Source organism: Aythya marila, assembly GCF_965140915.1.
Source record: "Aythya marila genome assembly, chromosome: Z".
NCBI classification, from domain to species: domain Eukaryota; kingdom Metazoa; phylum Chordata; class Aves; order Anseriformes; family Anatidae; genus Aythya; species Aythya marila.
Window position 1 is genome coordinate 26,867,847 of NC_139080.1, and position 18,509 is coordinate 26,886,355.

General features: G+C 40.3%; 1 protein-coding gene across 3 annotated transcripts in view; it reads right to left on the bottom strand.

Annotated features, from left to right (window-relative positions):
- Positions 1–499: 499 nt before the first annotated feature.
- The window catches only part of ARHGEF28 (Rho guanine nucleotide exchange factor 28), a 127,907-nt gene continuing 109,897 nt past the window's right edge, over positions 500–18,509 (bottom strand). For all 3 annotated transcript variants that reach the window (XM_082784005.1, XM_082784004.1, XM_082784006.1), the window contains 2 exons: positions 17,659–17,959; positions 500–1,576 (listed from right to left, as the gene is read on the bottom strand). In XM_082784005.1, the coding sequence (XP_082640131.1) occupies positions 1,416–1,576; positions 17,659–17,959 (462 nt within the window). In that variant the 3' untranslated portion in view covers positions 500–1,415. The remainder of the gene's footprint in view (positions 1,577–17,658; positions 17,960–18,509) is intronic.

Consider the following 18,509-nt stretch of genomic DNA (forward strand, 5'->3'; position numbering starts at 1 on the left):
GCCCAATCTTTCCACAATGACATGGGAAAACAATACCAACAGGCAAGCAGCACCTACTTATCAAGAACATCAGTCACCCAGTTATTAGCCCAAGACACCAGCCAAAGAGACAGCCTGGTAATCCAGTGAGAAGCAACTTGGAAAGCACTGCTTTTTTGTTTTTAATATCCCCATTAGCCTACCAACCCTGGATGAGAAGCCTCCACAACGACCACCATCCAAACTTCTGCTCCTTGCAAAAGATTTTGCACAATGCAAAGCTTAGGGTAAAATGGAAACCCTACGATGCTTGGGGCACATCCAGAGTGCTCCTGCTGCACCACTGCAGGACACACCTACTCAAATAGGCATGGCTTTGGTTTTGCCAACCAAGGTGCCTGCAGCACAGCTTTGGTTGCACTGCACCAATGCAGGAGTTGGGCAAGGAGATTTTATGTTAATTTTTTTCCTTCTGTTTTCAAACTTCTTTGGAGGACGCAGCAATACATCAACATGACAGTTTTGCAGAAAGACGTAGAGCATTTAATTGATTCAATTAAAGTGTACAAAGATTACTTAAAGACAAAAAGGCATAAAACAGGTCCCAGTTGCTTACTGCCTAACAGCCTGATGATCCTGTAAACCTGAAAGCAGGAAGCTAGTTGGTTCCATGTAGAAAAGCAGCAAAGTTTCCAAAGGGATTGGTTAAATGAAAAACCTACGTTTTTTCCCCTCTCTTTTGTGTTGTTCAATGAGGCTTCATCTGGTAAATTTTAATGTATAAGGGCACTTACTGACATGAGGTACAGTTCCAATACAATAGAAAATTGACTTACAGCATCTCTACACAGAACCTGGCAACAGTACCAAAATGATGATAAGGTCTGGGACCTGAAAAACACTTACTAGCAATTGTATTGAGACCACAATCACCCTCCTCTGAGCAACTTCTGAGCCAAGGGATAAGGAAAATGACCCAATAGTTAATGTACATAGCACATTTCAGGAGAAATTATAGCTATTATTATTACACTGCTCTCTTCTCATGTAATATCACAACTGTTAGAGGGTTGCTGATTCATACCCTGGAATCACAAATAGCAGGCCCAACTCTCTTAGTTTGCTCTTTTAAAAAGAGGGCTCATGAGAAAAGCAACAGTTGAATTCACAGCTCATAACGGTGTCTTTGCAATTCCAAAATGTTACATCTCCCCTGCTACCCACTTCTTGCAAAACACTTGAAATAGAATCATAAATTATTTTTTTTAAAGACTTCAAAATAACTTAATTGTTGTACACATAATTGGGAAAATCTTGCACTGAGTATTAAATACTATCCTTAGAGCCACTTGGTCATACAGAGAGCAACTACAGACATTTAGAAAAGCAAACACAAGTATATTTCTAAAGTGCTACAAAGATTAGGAAATGAGCCATCAGAGGTAAACAATTTTCTCCTCTCCTCTGTCTCCACTCTTCATGTCCTGCAGGCTCTCAGGCTGGTGGTTCGGCAGCAGTGCTTCAACCCGTGGTGTCTGGATGGATCCATGGCTCAGACTGCTTGTTTGGGGACCCTGGGTTTGTGAGGCATTTAGATCTGTAACACAAAAAAGAAGGACACGTGACAATACATCTTATTCCATACCCATGCAATCATTAAGAGCAAATTTTAACTTTTAATTAGCAGTGTGCTGAAGTACCATGTCCTATCTTGTGTCTGTCTAAAAAGGAAAACATTTCTTACTATTGAGCTATACAAAAGCCTGGTGAGAGCTAGGTTGTCAAAATTTACAGAAATCTGTTCAAGTCTTTCCATTGCCATCCAAGGATCAGTGCCACTATTTTACAATAAAATACATGTTTACCCTTACTTTGCCAACCAGACACACACTAATGGAAAGGCATAAATGCTGTCAGAGTTGTGCTGGAGGGAAACGTACAGTACATAACTGGTACCTTTATTAGCAAGATAATCCAATTGTAAAATTAATACGGTTTCCATCATTACACAGAATTTTATTTGCAATTTTTCTTTTCGTGTATGCAAAAGAATCAAGTGAGCAAAGCCCAGGTAAAAGTCTACCGGACTTGCTCTTGCAGTATGTAATAGCTTTATAACCAGTCAGCTTTTTCTGCCAGTTTTATCTGTGCTTCTTTGGGCAAAACACCTACTCTATTCTTGTCTCAGTCTTTTAGCTGTGGAGATGGTACTTGTAACCAAATGCTACAAAATTACTTCACAAAGACTTTTCATTTGTTATCTTCCTAATTTTCTCCTGCAAGTGCAGTGAACCAGCCACTTTTTTTTTTTTTTTCCCCAGCAGAGCTTCGAAGGCTGTTGCAATGATTTATGGGTTATTACAATAAATAAATAAATAGATAGATAGATAGATAGATAGGCTGTATTTTCTTTCCCAGTCCAATGTTTGTACCACTTTAGGACATCAGGAACCACACCACTGTAGTTGGCTCTTCTACATCTTTATTCCTTGAAATCAGCATTTGCCATAGAAACAAGATGCATGAGAAGGGAGCATGTATCATCATACTTGGTATGAAAAAAGCCTGCAATGGCCATGCTGCAATATTTGGTCCATTCCTTTTACTGCAATCTCAGCCCAACCAGCCCATACTACCTAAACAGGGTTAACACCTCTTTCTTACCTCTGGTAAAACTCCACAAGAAGCAGCAGAGGTTGGGACATCTGCCACAGTCACCACGGTTAACACCAGAAGCAAGCAATCCCAGCTCTGGGGGCCTTTGGGCTTTCTGTCATTCATTCATGCCACTTTGTGCCTGCCCTGGTCTCTGCCCCTTCTCACACGTGTGCAATGAAAATCAATTTTAAAGGATATACTTGGCATTTTACACACTGTCACTCTAAATGGTGGCAATTTACAATGTCACCTGCCCACAACTGGCACTTCTGTGATGCACACAGCTCTCACCAGTCTTGTTCATTGAGTTTACAGAAAAACAAGTTTCCTGGCACCCTGCAAAGCCCAGGCTCTCCGGTGTTTAGAGTGGTGGGAGAAGATTACAGGACAGGCATGTGGGAACATGTCATATCACTGCCTCTGCCTACAGCGTGTTCTCTGCTTTGATATTTACCCAGCTAAGGGGAGCAAACAGGCTTTGGTGTTTCACACCCGGTGCAAGCTGCAGGCACACTATACCCTCTGCTGAGATTTCAGGGTGGGTGCCAGGGCAAGGTATTTACGTACAAGCAGTGCTTGGTCATGCTGGGGTTGTAGTAAAATGTCCAAATTCCCTTTCTTTTACTCTTTTACACTGGATTTAAAGGATCAAGTTTTTGCCTCAGTTGAGATCCAGAATAAGTCTTGACTCTGGATTTGCAATATCTAACACAGAAGGATTGGACTCCCTTACTTGAACAGTCCTGCTCTGCTAGTTGACATTTGCATTTATTTCTTTGTAATAGCCGTATTAGAAAAAGATTATGATTTGCAGGCTCAGATTCAAGAAACCAGAAATACCCTACATCTGCTTGTCTTTATGCAAGCTGGAGAGTTTGCTTCTATTTATTCAGTAAAAAGAGTAAAAGGTCCTCAGCCTCTGAACACGTATGTTTCTGGGTAATTTTGTCCACATTAATATTCCTTTTAAGTCCTGCGAGTCCACTCATCTTGACAAAGTTATGTGCATAAGAATATCATACAGTAAGCACTTATTTGAAAGATCTGTTTCCAAAGTTTACGAAGTACATAATTGGAGACGCCTAATTACAAATTTGAAGAAACCTAGAAAAGAAAGAGAAACACCTTACACAGTTATTTTCTACCATCAAAACTAAACAGTAATTGCTTCACCAATTAAAATAGTAGCTGTTTCCAAACCATTTCTCATTAACTGGTACAACACTAAGCAACAGATCTATGCAGTGAAAACTGACAGCATTCTGGAAAAACAAATCAGATGCTGTCACTGTTGAAATAAGTGATTTGCTGCTAGTTTAGCTGTTGTGTTTTTGTTGTTGTTTTGCTTTTTTTTTTTTTTTAATTTTTATTATTATTCTCTTTATTTATTCTCTAATCCTTTGCACCCTGAGAACCTGAGCCACAGGAGACCATCCAGGAGGCTCCAGCCCTGCCACCACTGGGGGTGACAGCAGTTTGACAAAGTAGGAAAGACCTGCTCAACCTGGCAGATGAAAGAAGGGGCTGGTTTTTGGGTGGCACTTAGCACAGCCTTTGCCCCACAGAAACACAGAACGTCCCTGGGCCGAGGTCCCCAGCCTGCCAGGTGCCCTGCTGGCAGCTGCCTGAATGGACACCAGCCAGCCTTGCAGGAGCAGAGCAACGTGCTGGGGGACCAGCTGCTCAGTGACAGGGGAAAAAGAGGCTGGAGTCAGTGATAAGCCTCAGAAGGAGGGAGAGCAGGGAAAGGGGACTTGCTGTAGGGTGACCCAGGTGTCAGACAGCATGGGCTCGTCGTGCAGAGCAGTGCCAGCTGCCAAAAAGGCTTCCCTAGCTCCCCTGCAGCATGGGGCAGATGAGCTGCCCTTGGTCCCAGGCAGACAGCTCTTTAAAAATGCTCCTCCAAAAGAAGGAAGAGCCAGGCTTGAAAGCATCACCTGCTGGCTAGTGAAGAGTCTCAAGGACTAAGGATGCCCCAAAAAATAAAAGTATTAAAAAAAAATAATCAGGAAAACAAGCCATTTATCCTCAGAGTCCATGCAAACAGCAAGGCAGAGGACAGCAGGCAAAGGGAGCTACTGCTGGGAAGGGGCTGCCCAGAAACTCTCCAGCACTGTGCAGGCAGCTAGGCTGGCAGAGGCAGCACAGAGACACCCATGAACATTGCACCAGCTCCAGTCCCGGGCTCCTCTCTGCAGCGCTGTGACAGACAGTCAGGGCTCGGAAAGGATTTAGAGTTAGGTCAATAAGGACCATCTGCCTTTTTAAGAGCCTCCTCCGTCGCAATCTTAATTCCCCTGCCAACATTAGACACAAAATGAGCTTTGCAGTCTTCTCTCTCTTACGTTTAGCATTTATTTATTCCTTTCTTCCGCGCTGCCGTGGGGGTGATGCTAGGGCTGACTGTGCTCGGCTCAACAGCGCGCCCACCAGACCAGTGCCCACATCACCAAAAGCGATGCTGCCTCACCCCTCCTGACCAGCCAGGCAAAAACAAACACCAGAAAAATCCATTCATTCACTCTAGGGCTGGCCAAACTCCCCAGCAAAGCAGGATGTGCTTCAGTGAAGCTAGAAGCCAGGTATTAGATGATCTGTAGTAGCACTTCAACAATAAGCATCATTTACGTCCAGCTTTTTTTCTCTCTCTTTTTTTTTTTTTTTCTCCTCAGTCAAGTTAATTTTATTTAAATTAATAACAATAATTTAAAATAAATAAATAAATAAACAAAACATATTCCCTACTTCCTCTCACCCCCAATTTTCTCAAAAGTAGTTGGAGGCTGTTTCAGCAGGATTCTGGAAGGAATTACAGATTGTCTCATGAACATTTCGTACTGCCAAACCAAATGTTAAAAATGAATCCCCCCACTCCTCATTTTCCATGACCATTGATACAGTGCAATGAAGTTAGTTATCAGGCAAAGGTAGACAAACATTTTAAGCCTCCAAAATACATTTCTAGGCAACCTGAATATAGCAGTAAGGACCATACTGTAGGCTTTCAGCCTGTGGGACCAGTTTACATGGGATTTTCTAGGAGGACCTCAGTTCTGCCCCCAAGGGTCTGGTCCCAAATTCATAGAACCGATGGCTCCTGCCTAAAAGCATGCTAATCTTGTACGGGAAATGAAATAAAAGTGGCATTATGCATCCTAACTACCTTATCCTACCCTTCCTGAAACACCAAGAGACAGGATTAGTGGCATAGAATAAACCACTCAGAAGGTGAAAGACAAAGCAAAGGAATTTGCAAAATCTGAGATCAACACATACCAAAACAAACATAGCCCGTTATCCTGGGCTGGGGGCTGGTGGTGGTACAAAAGCCAAGTAAACAACTCATTAGTCACACTGATTCTCACCTTCTGACTGTTGTCATAGGATGTAATCATTTCCACATCAAATAAATGCCACAGATTTTCTCCTTCACCTCTCTTTCCCCGGAGAATAAGACCTCTGCAGGTAACCCTGAAGTGCCCACAGTGATGGTGACGGAAAGAATGGGAAGATCGCCCGGCACTTAACCTAGCGTTAGGAAATACTCCAGGCAACAAAACCCTCTCAAGTATCTATGTTTCTAATAGCCCTTTCTCCTCCAGCTCTGATCCCAAATTTTCAGCATTGTAGTATAATTTAAGTTGGAAAGGATCTGAAAAGGTCTCTGGTTCAACCTCCTGCCCAAAGCTGGGTCATCTCTAAGGTCAGGCCAGATTGGATACGCAGGGCTTTCCAAAAAGAGAGGAAAAAATAGTAGAAAAGAGAAAGAAAAAAATAATGAAAGAAAGAAAAGAGTGGGAAAAAAAAATGAAAGGAAAAAAAAAAAAAAAAAAACAAGGGAAAAGAAAGAAAAAGGGAAAAAGAAAAAGAGGAAAGAGGAAACACTACATGGACTGCATAAACAGCACATACACACTCAATGACTTTGCTGTGACTTTCAGAGATCCGTGTCACGTGTTGTCTATCTTTGTACAGAAAGAGAGATTTACTCCACTTCCAGCAGTGAACATGTTAAAGATTCTTAAAGCCATTATTTCCTGAGGGGGTAGGGTGTAGACAGAATTAGTTTTTAGTTTGACCATTTATTTCCAATAACTGATACCAGTTTTTATACCACGTTCATCTGGACTGACAGCTGACACATCAACTTCAGGCCAGAGCTATATGAAATGGCAGAGTTGCTGTATTTAATCCCCCCTGCCGGCACTCATGCATAATGCAAAGCATGGGCAGACACCTAAAAAACAGTGCTGTCTACCGGGTCTGGGATATTCAAAGGAATCCAAGGGAGACAGGCTCTCAATTGCCATCACAATTCAATAGCAAATGGCAGCCTAACTCCCGTAAGCTCCACTGAAAGTCCCCACCAGCAATCCTAGGGCAGCTGTTTATCTCTAAGGATGCGCCCTGTGATTTTCGTGCAGATTCCTTTGCAAGAGCTGATTTCCCAGGCACCTCTGAGCATCTCAGCTTTGCTCCCTTTCCTCCCGGCAAAAGGCACTGTGATCAGTTTTGATTGCATTTTCAGTTGATAGAGACTATTGCGACAGATATTGCATTGATAGACTTGCAATGGTTCTCCCATTATTGGGAGTTCAGTTGTTTGTGAGCCTACTAGTTGGTAGGGGGAAGTGAACAACATGTGGCAACATCAGATGTGCTGGGGCAACACAGCCCTTTGCCCATGGAGGGAATAACCAGGACACCGAGCCTCAGCAAAATGCCAGGAAAACATTTTGATCTTGAAGCTAACCATGGAAAGAGGAGCATAATCCATTCCTTAACCAACTAAGGCAAGAAACCAAGCTGATAATGTTGATGCTGTTATTTACTTGTAACCAGCCCAACCAGAGGAAAAAGTGGCAAACAAGCACTTCCATGAATAAGAGGTCTTTTCACAAAAAGCAGGTGATCAATCAGGTCATAACAGAACCTACGTTAATTAAACTCATAAGATTATGGTGCCATTTGTTTGTTGTTGTTAAGAGACACAGAACAGAAAGAACCTAAAGCCTATGATGATGGTATGCCATGTACCCCTTTTTCATGTCTGTTCTTTGGATTTTAGATCATGGTAAAATTGCTCAAAATGTCTTTATTCCATGTCTTTCTGCTCTTTGTTTTAGCTCTTGAGTTCAATATAATAATGTGAGTCACTTTTTTGGGTTTGCCTCATAATTCTTTAGAGAAGTTTGGTCTAGACAATTTGGACCAAACTGTTGGCCAGGAAGAAATCCACATTATTCAACTGAAAATGCTTTTTCATAAAGCTTCATAATGGTTCCAATTCAGTTATCTGATACCTGTCTTATCAGATTTTGAAGTCATATGATAATGCAACCCTCTTCTTTTATTAAAGCTCAGCAAACACTATTTCTAACATGGATGATATCAAAGAAAAAATTGAAAAAACATCTCATGCTCACTGTCAATGATACCTCTCTAACATCAAATTTATAGCATGCCCTAACCTAGGTCAAAATAATTTTAAATTTTAACCTACGTACATGGCTACAGTATCAGTTGTGTTAGTTTTAAAGTGCACAGCTTCTGAACTATTTTTGGCATGCTGTTTTTTAATGTATATCAATGAGGGACTTAAAAATAGGTCTTAACTTAATCATAACTTGTCTGTATTTTAAATACCCACAGTCTCACCTTGGCAGGGCATGCTGCCTGCCAGCTCTCTGCTTCTGCTTAATATTAATTTATTTAGGTATGAATTCCCTATTAAGCTTTCTTTGTGCTAAGCTTTGAAGCTTTAGATGGTCAATTACAGACACACACATGGTCCAACAGGTATTCTGCTAACAATGAACACATGTTTTATTGACCTACTTCTTTTCCAGCTCATTAAACACAGCTGCACTCAAATGATCAAGAGAAAATAACCGTAAAACCCCAAGAACACCCTTCCTGCAGAGGATCACAAAGAATGGTACAAGCTGCCTGTGCAGAGCCACCACTCCGCACAGCCCTCAGCACCTCTCCAGAGGCAGAGCCATCCACCCAAATGATCATAAAAGTGAGCAGCAACAGGTAAACACCTGGAGCCTCCTCCTTCAGGAGCCTAATGCAAGTATCCAAGGCAAGATGCAGCTACTCCTCCCTGTCCCATGATTTGCAGAAGACATCCAACCAGCAAACTGAAGCCACAAAAAACTGCAGCCAGTGATGAAAGCTCCAGCCTGAGTGCTTGCTGGAGAAATGGAAAGTTCAATTCCCAGAGATTTAACAACTGATGAAACCAGCTCACCTCTCTGCTGCTGGGAAGCAGACCCCCCTGCCTTCCTTGCCAGCCTCCCCACTTTGCACCCCAAGAATAAAACATTGTCATGCAGCTTGCTCTCCTTCCCTACCAAAGAAACAGCATTAACCCTGAAAAAACAGCGTCTCTGGCACAAATTTACTCCCTTTGAAACAAAATGGGACATTTACACATCAAAACTATTCTCCAGAGCTGTCTGTTACCACAGGTTGGCATTACTGTGCTGATTAACCTCACTTCATATTTTATGGTGTTGTGTTGTGTTTTGTTTTGTTTTAAACTACAAGTTTGCTTTGAAATGAACATTCAATCAAAGTCCCTGGAAAACAATCAGTTTTGTCCCCAGCTTTTGGCCACTCTCTCAAGGTACAATACAAAGGAGTAAGATCTGGAATTTAGTAAATATTTTCCTGAAGAAACAGGAGGGCACAAATGAAGGGGCAGGTCATTTATAAAACACTCTCAAGCTACCTCCTAAGCACCTTGGCTTTATACAGCGGTTTTCCAACAACAGACCAGCTCCATCATTTTTCACTCATAAAAGCTGACAAGATCAAAACGGAGTAATTGGTACAAGAATACTAAGCCAATATAAGGAGTTGCTGCATAAGCAAAAATAAGGCAAAGCACCTGTTTCAAATCAATTGCATGGTAATTTTAACCTTTAATAGAAGCTCCTCCTTATTGATTAATACAGGAAAAAATATGGGCATTGCTACGAGTAAGTATCTGAAAAAAACCTCTTATCTGATGGTCACAGAGATAACTGCACTCCACTGAACTCAAAAGACAGGGAAATATTCACTAATTTTTGACTGCAGATTGAGTCAACCACTTTTATCTGTTTTAAATCTGGTTGTTAGGAAGTGTAGACTGTGACATTTATTTCTTGCAGTCAATTAAAAAACAAAAAGAATTGAACAGCTAAACATTCCACAAGTTCTGCTTTGTAAGCAGAGGAAGTTTTAGGGTGTGATCAAATATTTTGAAATAGTTGCCCTTTTTAATTGTTTGCTAACCACTCTGTGGACATCTAACTGCTGTGAAAACAGTTTGCCTATAAGATATAGGGAAGACCATACATCAAAGCCCAAGGCACCATTATCAAAAAAACACGTGCTTTCATCCTGTCAGCCCAGTGCTTTTCTCAAAGAAACTGGAAGTACTTGGGTCCACTTTTCTTTTTTCTGCTCCCACTTATCGCTGCTATGGGCAACTCTGGCCTTACTTGTAAGCCTGAATTAATCACCACCTCCTTCCACTTTGCCTTTGCCACAGGTTTTGCTCATCTCTAGTCACACAGAATCACCTCTGTAGACCCAGATCTGCTTTAGTCTAGCTCCCTTCAGTGCCTTCCCATCCATTCCCTTCATGCAGCAGCTCTGCCTTGGTCCCATCCCACTGCTACAGAGACCAGGCTGTTTCCCCCCAGCAGGAAAAAGTGATGCTATATTTTAAAATACCTTCCTCCGTTCATTTTGGGAGGCAGGTTAAAACTGCCCATCTTTAATGCAGAAGCCTTTCTCAGGACTTTCTCCCCCTTCCAATCCCTCTGCTGTGTTATAATGGCAAGTTTCTTTGCAGAGCAGACATCTTCTCTGCAGTTATTGCTGTCAGCAACAACTATCCTGCCATTCTCAATTTAAAAAAAAATGCTTTTCGTCCTTGCCAAATCTACAAGATGTCTTGTCTGTCATGTATTCTTTAACACAGAATATATCCAATGACTTTTCAAAGTGCATGGGTTTCTTTGATTTTTTGTATGGTAGACCTAAGCAAATATATCCAAATCACATTGATTTTTGTGGCATTTATGTTCCAGCTCTAAATAACACTTCAAGAGAATACTCAAGGAATCTCAGCAGGTTACCACTGGAGATCTTATTTGATTAAACTAAAAACAACTTCCATACTAGCATCAAGGCTCCTCCTTTCTACTGCCCCACCAAAAATTTACACCCAATGGAAAATTTTCTGTAGCATCTGGGGAGGCAGAACAAGATACTCCATTAAATCTCCCCTAGCAATTTGGCTAGTGCCAATATAATTTATGTGGAAGGCAACTGGATGCTCTTATAATTGGTGCCAATAAAAGACAGACAGACAGACAATCTTCCCCAGTTTCTCAATAAATATTTAACAGCAGATGCTGCTAAGGTGGTTTCATATTACTGAGACTTCATTACTTTTACACAACATGCTACAGGCCATTTCCTGGAATATGTAAAGTATTATACTAAATAATTAAAATGAGATTTTCCTTTTCAAAATAAGCCAGACAGATACATTTGGTGATTCAGCTACATGATTTTCTTGGGTGTGTTTGCATACTCAGGATCTTGCAAAATTCGATCATCCATAAACTGCTTCTCCCAGCCATTAAGATGGATTATTTATTCATACTTCTTAATCTATTTCAGGTTGTAACTGCAATAATAAACCATATACAAAACATTTTTAATGTACTAATGCAGGGCACCCAACCAGGTCTCCACCCACAGCTCACATTACCTACGGAAAACATGGACCTCCCAAGGATTCTTCCTGACATCAGACAATTAACAATTGTTTTGTGCTTCTCCTCAGGGATCACCTCTTCCGCTTTGGACTTACTGCTGAAGTCACAGCTCTGCACAACCCTGAGCTGGAGCTGCCTGACCAGAGACCAAAAGGAGCAGTCCTTTGGCAAATGACTCCCCATGTCTTGTTTCAAAATTTGCTTCTCTCCCCCCTACAGTTCTCTGTAACCCTGATCCATTGGAACAACCTTGCTTAAGTAAAGAATAAATCTGCATATAAAAGATGACAGTCCACACCATTCTGAACTCACTAATGCCAGTAATTCCACTGAATTCAAAAAACACTGTACTGAAATTGCTGGAATCATAAGTACAAGCAAGCTGAGAAAGATTTGGCCATCATTCTGTTGCTTATGAAGTCTGCAGGCAAGGCACCTCTCAGTGCAATGTGCACATTTATACCAATTCCAGCAGTACCCCAAAAGAGAGGATGGATAATCTTTACATTCCATTCATAACTTTGAAGACATGGCACTATTTTACACTTCCCTCCTAATGAATGAGCTCTCAGTGGGAAGATATTAGAAAGAATAAAATCAGACAGGCATTGGACAGGAAATTCTGTACTTACATTAGTGTACAAAACAAAAACAGTACATCATTAACTGCCTTAATTAAGAGGTTATGCAATACCACTGAATCTACTGTGGTTACGTTCAGAAATAAGAAGTATTTTGAGAAGAGAAAATTAGTAACAGAAGAACAAAACCCTAACATTGCAGAGCTGAAAAGCAAATGTTACTTGAAATATACTAATTGCGGATGACATATAACGACATATTTTTTGCTTTGGTATCACACCGCCATGTGATTTAATCCCTTTTGCCATCTGCTTTAAACAAATGGCAGTGTTATTCCCAAGAGGAAAAAATACTTCCCCTGTGATTCACTTCCACCAAGTATCCCACAGACACTGATGTCTTATGGCAGAGCACAAAACTCAGTGTTCTGTGATACGAAGAGGAGACAAAATTGCTGCTATCAGTTACAGCAAGTTGTTCTATTAAATTGATGTAATTTTGAACCCAGGAGCAATGGATGGTGATATTCAGTTACATATTCTTATATCTTCCCGTTTCAATTTATTCTCATAATAACTTATGTTGGGCACTGAACAGGTTGTCTGCTTACCTATGCAGCCACCCATGCTAAAAGCAGAACGAATAACCAGGATACAAAGGGCACTATTAAATTTAGAATTAAATGGATGTTCCTAATTTGACATCTACTCAATTAAAAGAGACAGCAAATTTAAAGTAGCTCAACATATCACATCTGCACAGGAGGCTCCCTGACAATCCTGGAGCTCCATAGTCAGGTATCTTCTGCTTTTAAGAGATTTCCACCATTTCCACTTCTTAAGTAAAAGAATGGAAAGAATTCACATTCCATGCAAAGCAAACAATTTTTAAAAAATCACTGTTAGAAATGTTGTGAAGCACAACAGAAAAATAAAACTCAAAATAGGCAGAACAGCATCCTTCCGTACCATTCTACAGGTGATACGGGACTGGTTTGCTGTTGGCTACAAAGGATGATGTTTAAACTGGGGACCAGTAAAGCGTGTACTGTGCAAGGTACAATTACATTTCAGTTCAGAGGATGAGTGGGTCAAATGTACTCAAAAGGAGCTCACACAGCAGTACCATTAAAGAAATTAACTGACAATGGTCATATATACAGAACTGTGATGACCTTTTTTGTTAGAGTAAGTCATTATTTAACAAGTTCCCACTGATGAAAGCCATCTTATTCAACAAAGTCCTAAATATCCCATTAACCACCCCTAGTGCTGGCAGCGGTGTCTGCCCTGAGTTACCGAGCTCCAGCCCTTGCCAAAATCCTGTGCTGACTTGGAACCATGGGGAAACAGCATGTATGTTTTCAGATGACTTTTAGCACTGTAGTACAAAACATATTTAATGTGATTTTTATCACATTTGCTTCAGTTTTACATTGTATAACTGTACTGACATCAACAGATTTGCCTTATGCAATGAGTGAAGAGCCAGGCCCATGCAGCACCATTCTCATCTTCCCTGATGTAAACATATGCAGATACTTCTATACAATGCCATTAGGCCATAAACAATGTTAAGGTAGCCAAAAAACAATGTGTCATTCTAAACCTCATAGCAGATATTATCAATGGGAAAATAAAACAAATGAATCTCATTCTCAATTTTAAGAACAGGCCCAACACAGCAATCACCTCTAGCACAATCTGCCTTTAGGAACAGGAAAATAATTTCTTATGAAGGATAAAGAAAACAAATGAAGTTACAGGACACTAAACGTTGTTTCTGTGATTGGTTTGTGGTTTTGCTTTTTCTATAGTGAATTAAATATTTTACAACTCTAGAAACCACTTTCTTTGATGAAAACCACTGTAAATGGATCGTTTTGCCAAAATCAAACTATCTCATTTGCTTGTATGCATATATGTACAAATTACTGTCTCTCAAAAAATTAAAAACGTTTTATTCAAATATAGCCCTATTTTTTTTCTCCCTTTTTTTTTTTTTTTTAATTTGGATGTTTATGGAAATCATAGTGTTTTCTATGTTCCCCATTAAGATTTAAACCGCATTTTTCACTACACCATGTATAAAGATCCTTCATGCTAACACTGCAAATGTTTGGGAAAAATCATCCATAATCAAGTTTCAGTGCAGTTTTCCAGATGTTCCACTTTTCAACTCTATTCTTGTAGGTATGACTTATGAATAATAAATAAGTAAATAAATAAAATGTGAAAAAATAAAAAGCAGTACTAGGTACTGCAATGTTGTTCACTTCAAAGCTTAAAAGAATTAAAATTGCATTGATTTCCGAAATCAAAGAGGTGAATCCATAGGTAGATCCTTAGGCATTGCTCCAGGTAGTCAACCCGACATGTCAATTAAATGCAAGATGTAATTTATTCAATTCTCAGTCTAGTCTGACACAAAACCTATACTTCCCCTGATTCCTAATTAGCCAAAGTACTTGTCTTCTTTCATGCAGATAATTTCATAACCATTAGTGTAAAGCATTAACACGTTTTTCTTTCAATCATATTTTCCTCCTGTTGACTGACACACCTTTCTTTTCTAGTGAGTGTACTCGTGCCAGTTTCAGCTTTGTGGGAACTTGCCCCAAGGTCTTTAGTAAAGTTCCCTCCCATACACATAAAACAATGATATATAATCATGATGTTAGCAATGTGAAGAGACATATGTCTTACCTTAGAAAATATGAATGGAAAACTATGCACTGGAGGAATGTAGCTACTTCCATTTAGGTACATTTATGAAGCTAAACTGCACAGTATTTAACTTACAGTATAATGCAGCATGACTAACTCCTTGACAACATGTTCAGGTGGTATTTCTCATTAAATAATTTATTTTTTTTGACAGACCAGACTTCTTACAGGATGCCTAATAATTCTATGAAAATTATTCAAAACCAACAAGTTCTTTTTGTGTACTGGGCACACAAACTTAATATACGCAAGATCTGGCTATGTATGTAGCTGCTACGTGGCAATTCCCAGTAAAGCATACTCAGTATTTTTTTTCCTTAATTCTTTTTTAACTTACTATTTAGGACTGCTTTTGGAAAGATGATTATAAGTCTTTATATAGAAAGCTGGTTGAAGAATACAGAAAAATGTCATGACATTTCATCAGTATAAAAATATGAAAAGTTTCAGCTAACTTTCAAATTCTTTCTAGTGCTTCTTTCATTGTATCCTTGCTGGTTTTCTTTCACAGCAGTCAAAACTGACTTTATCTTGCAGAGGAGTCAGGAAAAAGAGGCACAAGGCACTTCTTAAACTTCTAAACTCTCTGGGGAAAAAGCATGGCCAAAAAACAACAGAAAGGAATTTGCTTTTTAGTTATGAAATGTTCGTACTATTCAACTTGATTCTCGTTGCTTAGGAATGAGTGATTCACTTAATTTTGATGTGGGGGGCCATTTGCTGGGGCTACGGATGCCATCTGTCTTTCAGGGGGATGCTCAGCGTTCTTCTCATTCCCTGCTCCCTGTACGGTGGCTCCTAACGCATGACAGAAGCAAGCCCAAATCATACAAACTCATGCACTGCATGATCAGAGAATAAAATACTTGTCACCCTCTGAGTCACAAATGTGACTACGGAATATGATGGCACATCCCTCTGGGGGGAGGCTCCCTCCCTGCCTGCTCTACCAGCATGCCGAGAGCTTCACAACACCATCTGCACCACCAGGATGCCACAAGGATTTGCTGCACTGCCTTGCCAACAGTGCTTTGTGACTTAATCAAGGCATTAGCTCCAGTTTTTACAGACTTGGCGTCAGCAGAGAGATTTCAGCTAACCTACTGCTTTCCCTCTTGGGCAGGTTTTGTAGCTACTGCTGGTCCCAGGCGGCTGGGGCTGTACTGGTGCCCTGTTTCCACAGCAAGATCAGGATGTCTGCATGAGATGCCGTGACAGCAGCTGAACACCACGCTGGCCTACTGTCAGCCCATTGTAGGTGAAGGGCATCTTTACACAGAGAAGCTCCACCAGCTTATCTTAGAATCAGTGCAATTACACTGGTGCAAGCCAGTTTAATTAAACCAGACGCTCTCATGTGGGCTTAATTTAGAGTATCCTGGTTAGCTTGCATCTGAACATTTGCCAGTGCAAGCTAATCCACTTTTGAAAGGTTTAAACCCACGTATGTGTTCCTTTTCAACTTTGCACTAGCTTAGCTAACCTATTACTAAAATGACAGCTTCAGTCAAACTAGAACAAGTTTCACCAGGCTAATTATTTAGGCATTTTTAGAAATATTAATCTCTTTTGCTAATCAGCTTGGTTTGCTGATTGTGGTGATGAGAATAGTCAGCCATACCTTTGAATATAAAATGTTGGTTTTTTTTTTTTTTTTTTTTTTTTAGCAATCTGTGTACTCAGGACAATGTTGTTATACTAAGGCTGTATAGCACATGCCTGATTAACACATTACAAGGAGTCCTAAGTAACAACTTCCTTAACCAAGGACTTTTCCGTTTGAACAACTTCGAGATTTGACCTAAGAATACTAAAAAAATAATAATAATAAATTGTACCCATATACGATTTAACCTTCTGATCCTACCTAGTTCTGCTGCCCACTGGTCTTGCTGTGATCTGAGCTGCATGCAGCAGGCATGGGGACTGAAGACATCCTGCACTGCCAGCTGCAGAAAGAGGGCGGCTTGTGTGCTGCTGCAGTGCTGACTTGTCATGTGCCACCTGGATCTCATGACTGTGCAAGGAAAGCCCCGACAGATCATTTAGTCTGTTACACCAAAAGTGCACCATTGTCCCCTATGATTCCTAGATGTGTTTTTAAAAGCCGTTCTGCAACTCTCACTATAACGAACAAAGATACCACAAAAGATCAAAACTAGCACTGTGAAACAGGAGAAACTAAAAACAGATAGTTTAGTGTTTCTCATTAGCATGGCTTTAAGCCACTCAGGGAATTTTCAATGCAATGCAATGCTCAGATAGGTGCCATTTTTCCACTCATTTTGGTAGCAACAGTTAGTAACTACCATGCAATTAACCAGTCTTGTGGAGTTCTGGCAAAATATATAAGTAAGGAAAGGTAATGCAGTAAAAGTTACTTTTAAATCACATGGCTGCTTATTGTTAAAGATTATATTATCCCTTAAAAGTGATGTAATTTTCTTTCTGCAACTACCATGAGCCTTACAAGATATTTTCAGTTCATTCCCAGTGAAGGAAAAAGGAAGGTCTTTGATCAGAGACTACCATTTCAATATAGTAAAATAAAAGCTGTTCTAACCAGAAATCATCTAGAAGTGTAGCTGTGTCCTAAAACAGCTGCTAAACCACTAAGACGAACTTCAGTCCTCCTGAAAAAATAGCCAAAAAACCATGAGGAAATGATTTGCAGAGACCAACACACTGAATAGCTCTACACAGACACAGAGAAGGATATATTTTTTTTTGCAAAAGATTTCTGTATTTGTGTTCTATGCTGCTCATTTTCTCATCTACCCTCAACAATATTGCAAAATGGCATGCAACTGTTTTAGCAAACTCGATTGCTTATGCCACTACCAAGCTGCTTTCCTCCCTAGGACTATTCATCCTGAGAGGTGGCAAACTGCCCATACTACTTGTTAACTAAATAAAGTGCTAATTACCATTATTAAAGGCATCCTTGTTGTTTTTGCAGGAGAAAGGCATCTGCTGGGAAGGGCCAGTGGATTTGCACAGTTCATTGGTCAACGCTGGCTGACAAGAAGTGTTTGTTCTGAGGTCCACCTGATTTTCAACAGTCCGTGCTATATCAGAGTTTGAGATGTTCAACCCATACACACCATCTTTATAGACAAGAGAAGAATCTGATCTGTTGAGGCTGCTTAGAGACACACATACTACAGTGTCATTTAAGTAGAATGAATGTTCACGAAGAAAGCGATCCGACTGATTATGTCCCATTATCTGCAAAAGGAAAACAAAACAAAACAAAACAAACAAACAAACAAACAAATAAATAAATAAATAACAGCATTTTCAATTTTGTCCAGCACAGAAGAACCCTTATACCAGGGTACCTTAAGTTAAATGCTGGACAGAATGAGGATTCATACCACACAGTCACTTAGTTTCGCAGAAGCTAACATCAGAAAATGCTAAATTGGCCACACGTACAGGAATATACATCAGTAATTGAGTATATTTTGCTTTGGCTACTCCCAAAACACAGAAAGAATCAGTAATAACTGCAAAATAGCGAAACACAAAGACCCCGTACCTGAGATGTACCAAGGTTAGCTGACTTCTTTTAGGGAGTTAATATTTTGCTCCATGGCTAAATAAGGTACCATTTCACACGGTGTAACCATAGAGACGAGGACTGCAACCGCCCTACTGGAGACTGCAGATGGTGTTCAGCAAGTACATGCGGCTCCTGGGAGATCCAAATGCATTACCTGCAGCCTGCAACACCCCGCAGGCGTGTTATCAAGACTGGGTGCACCAACAGAAGGAG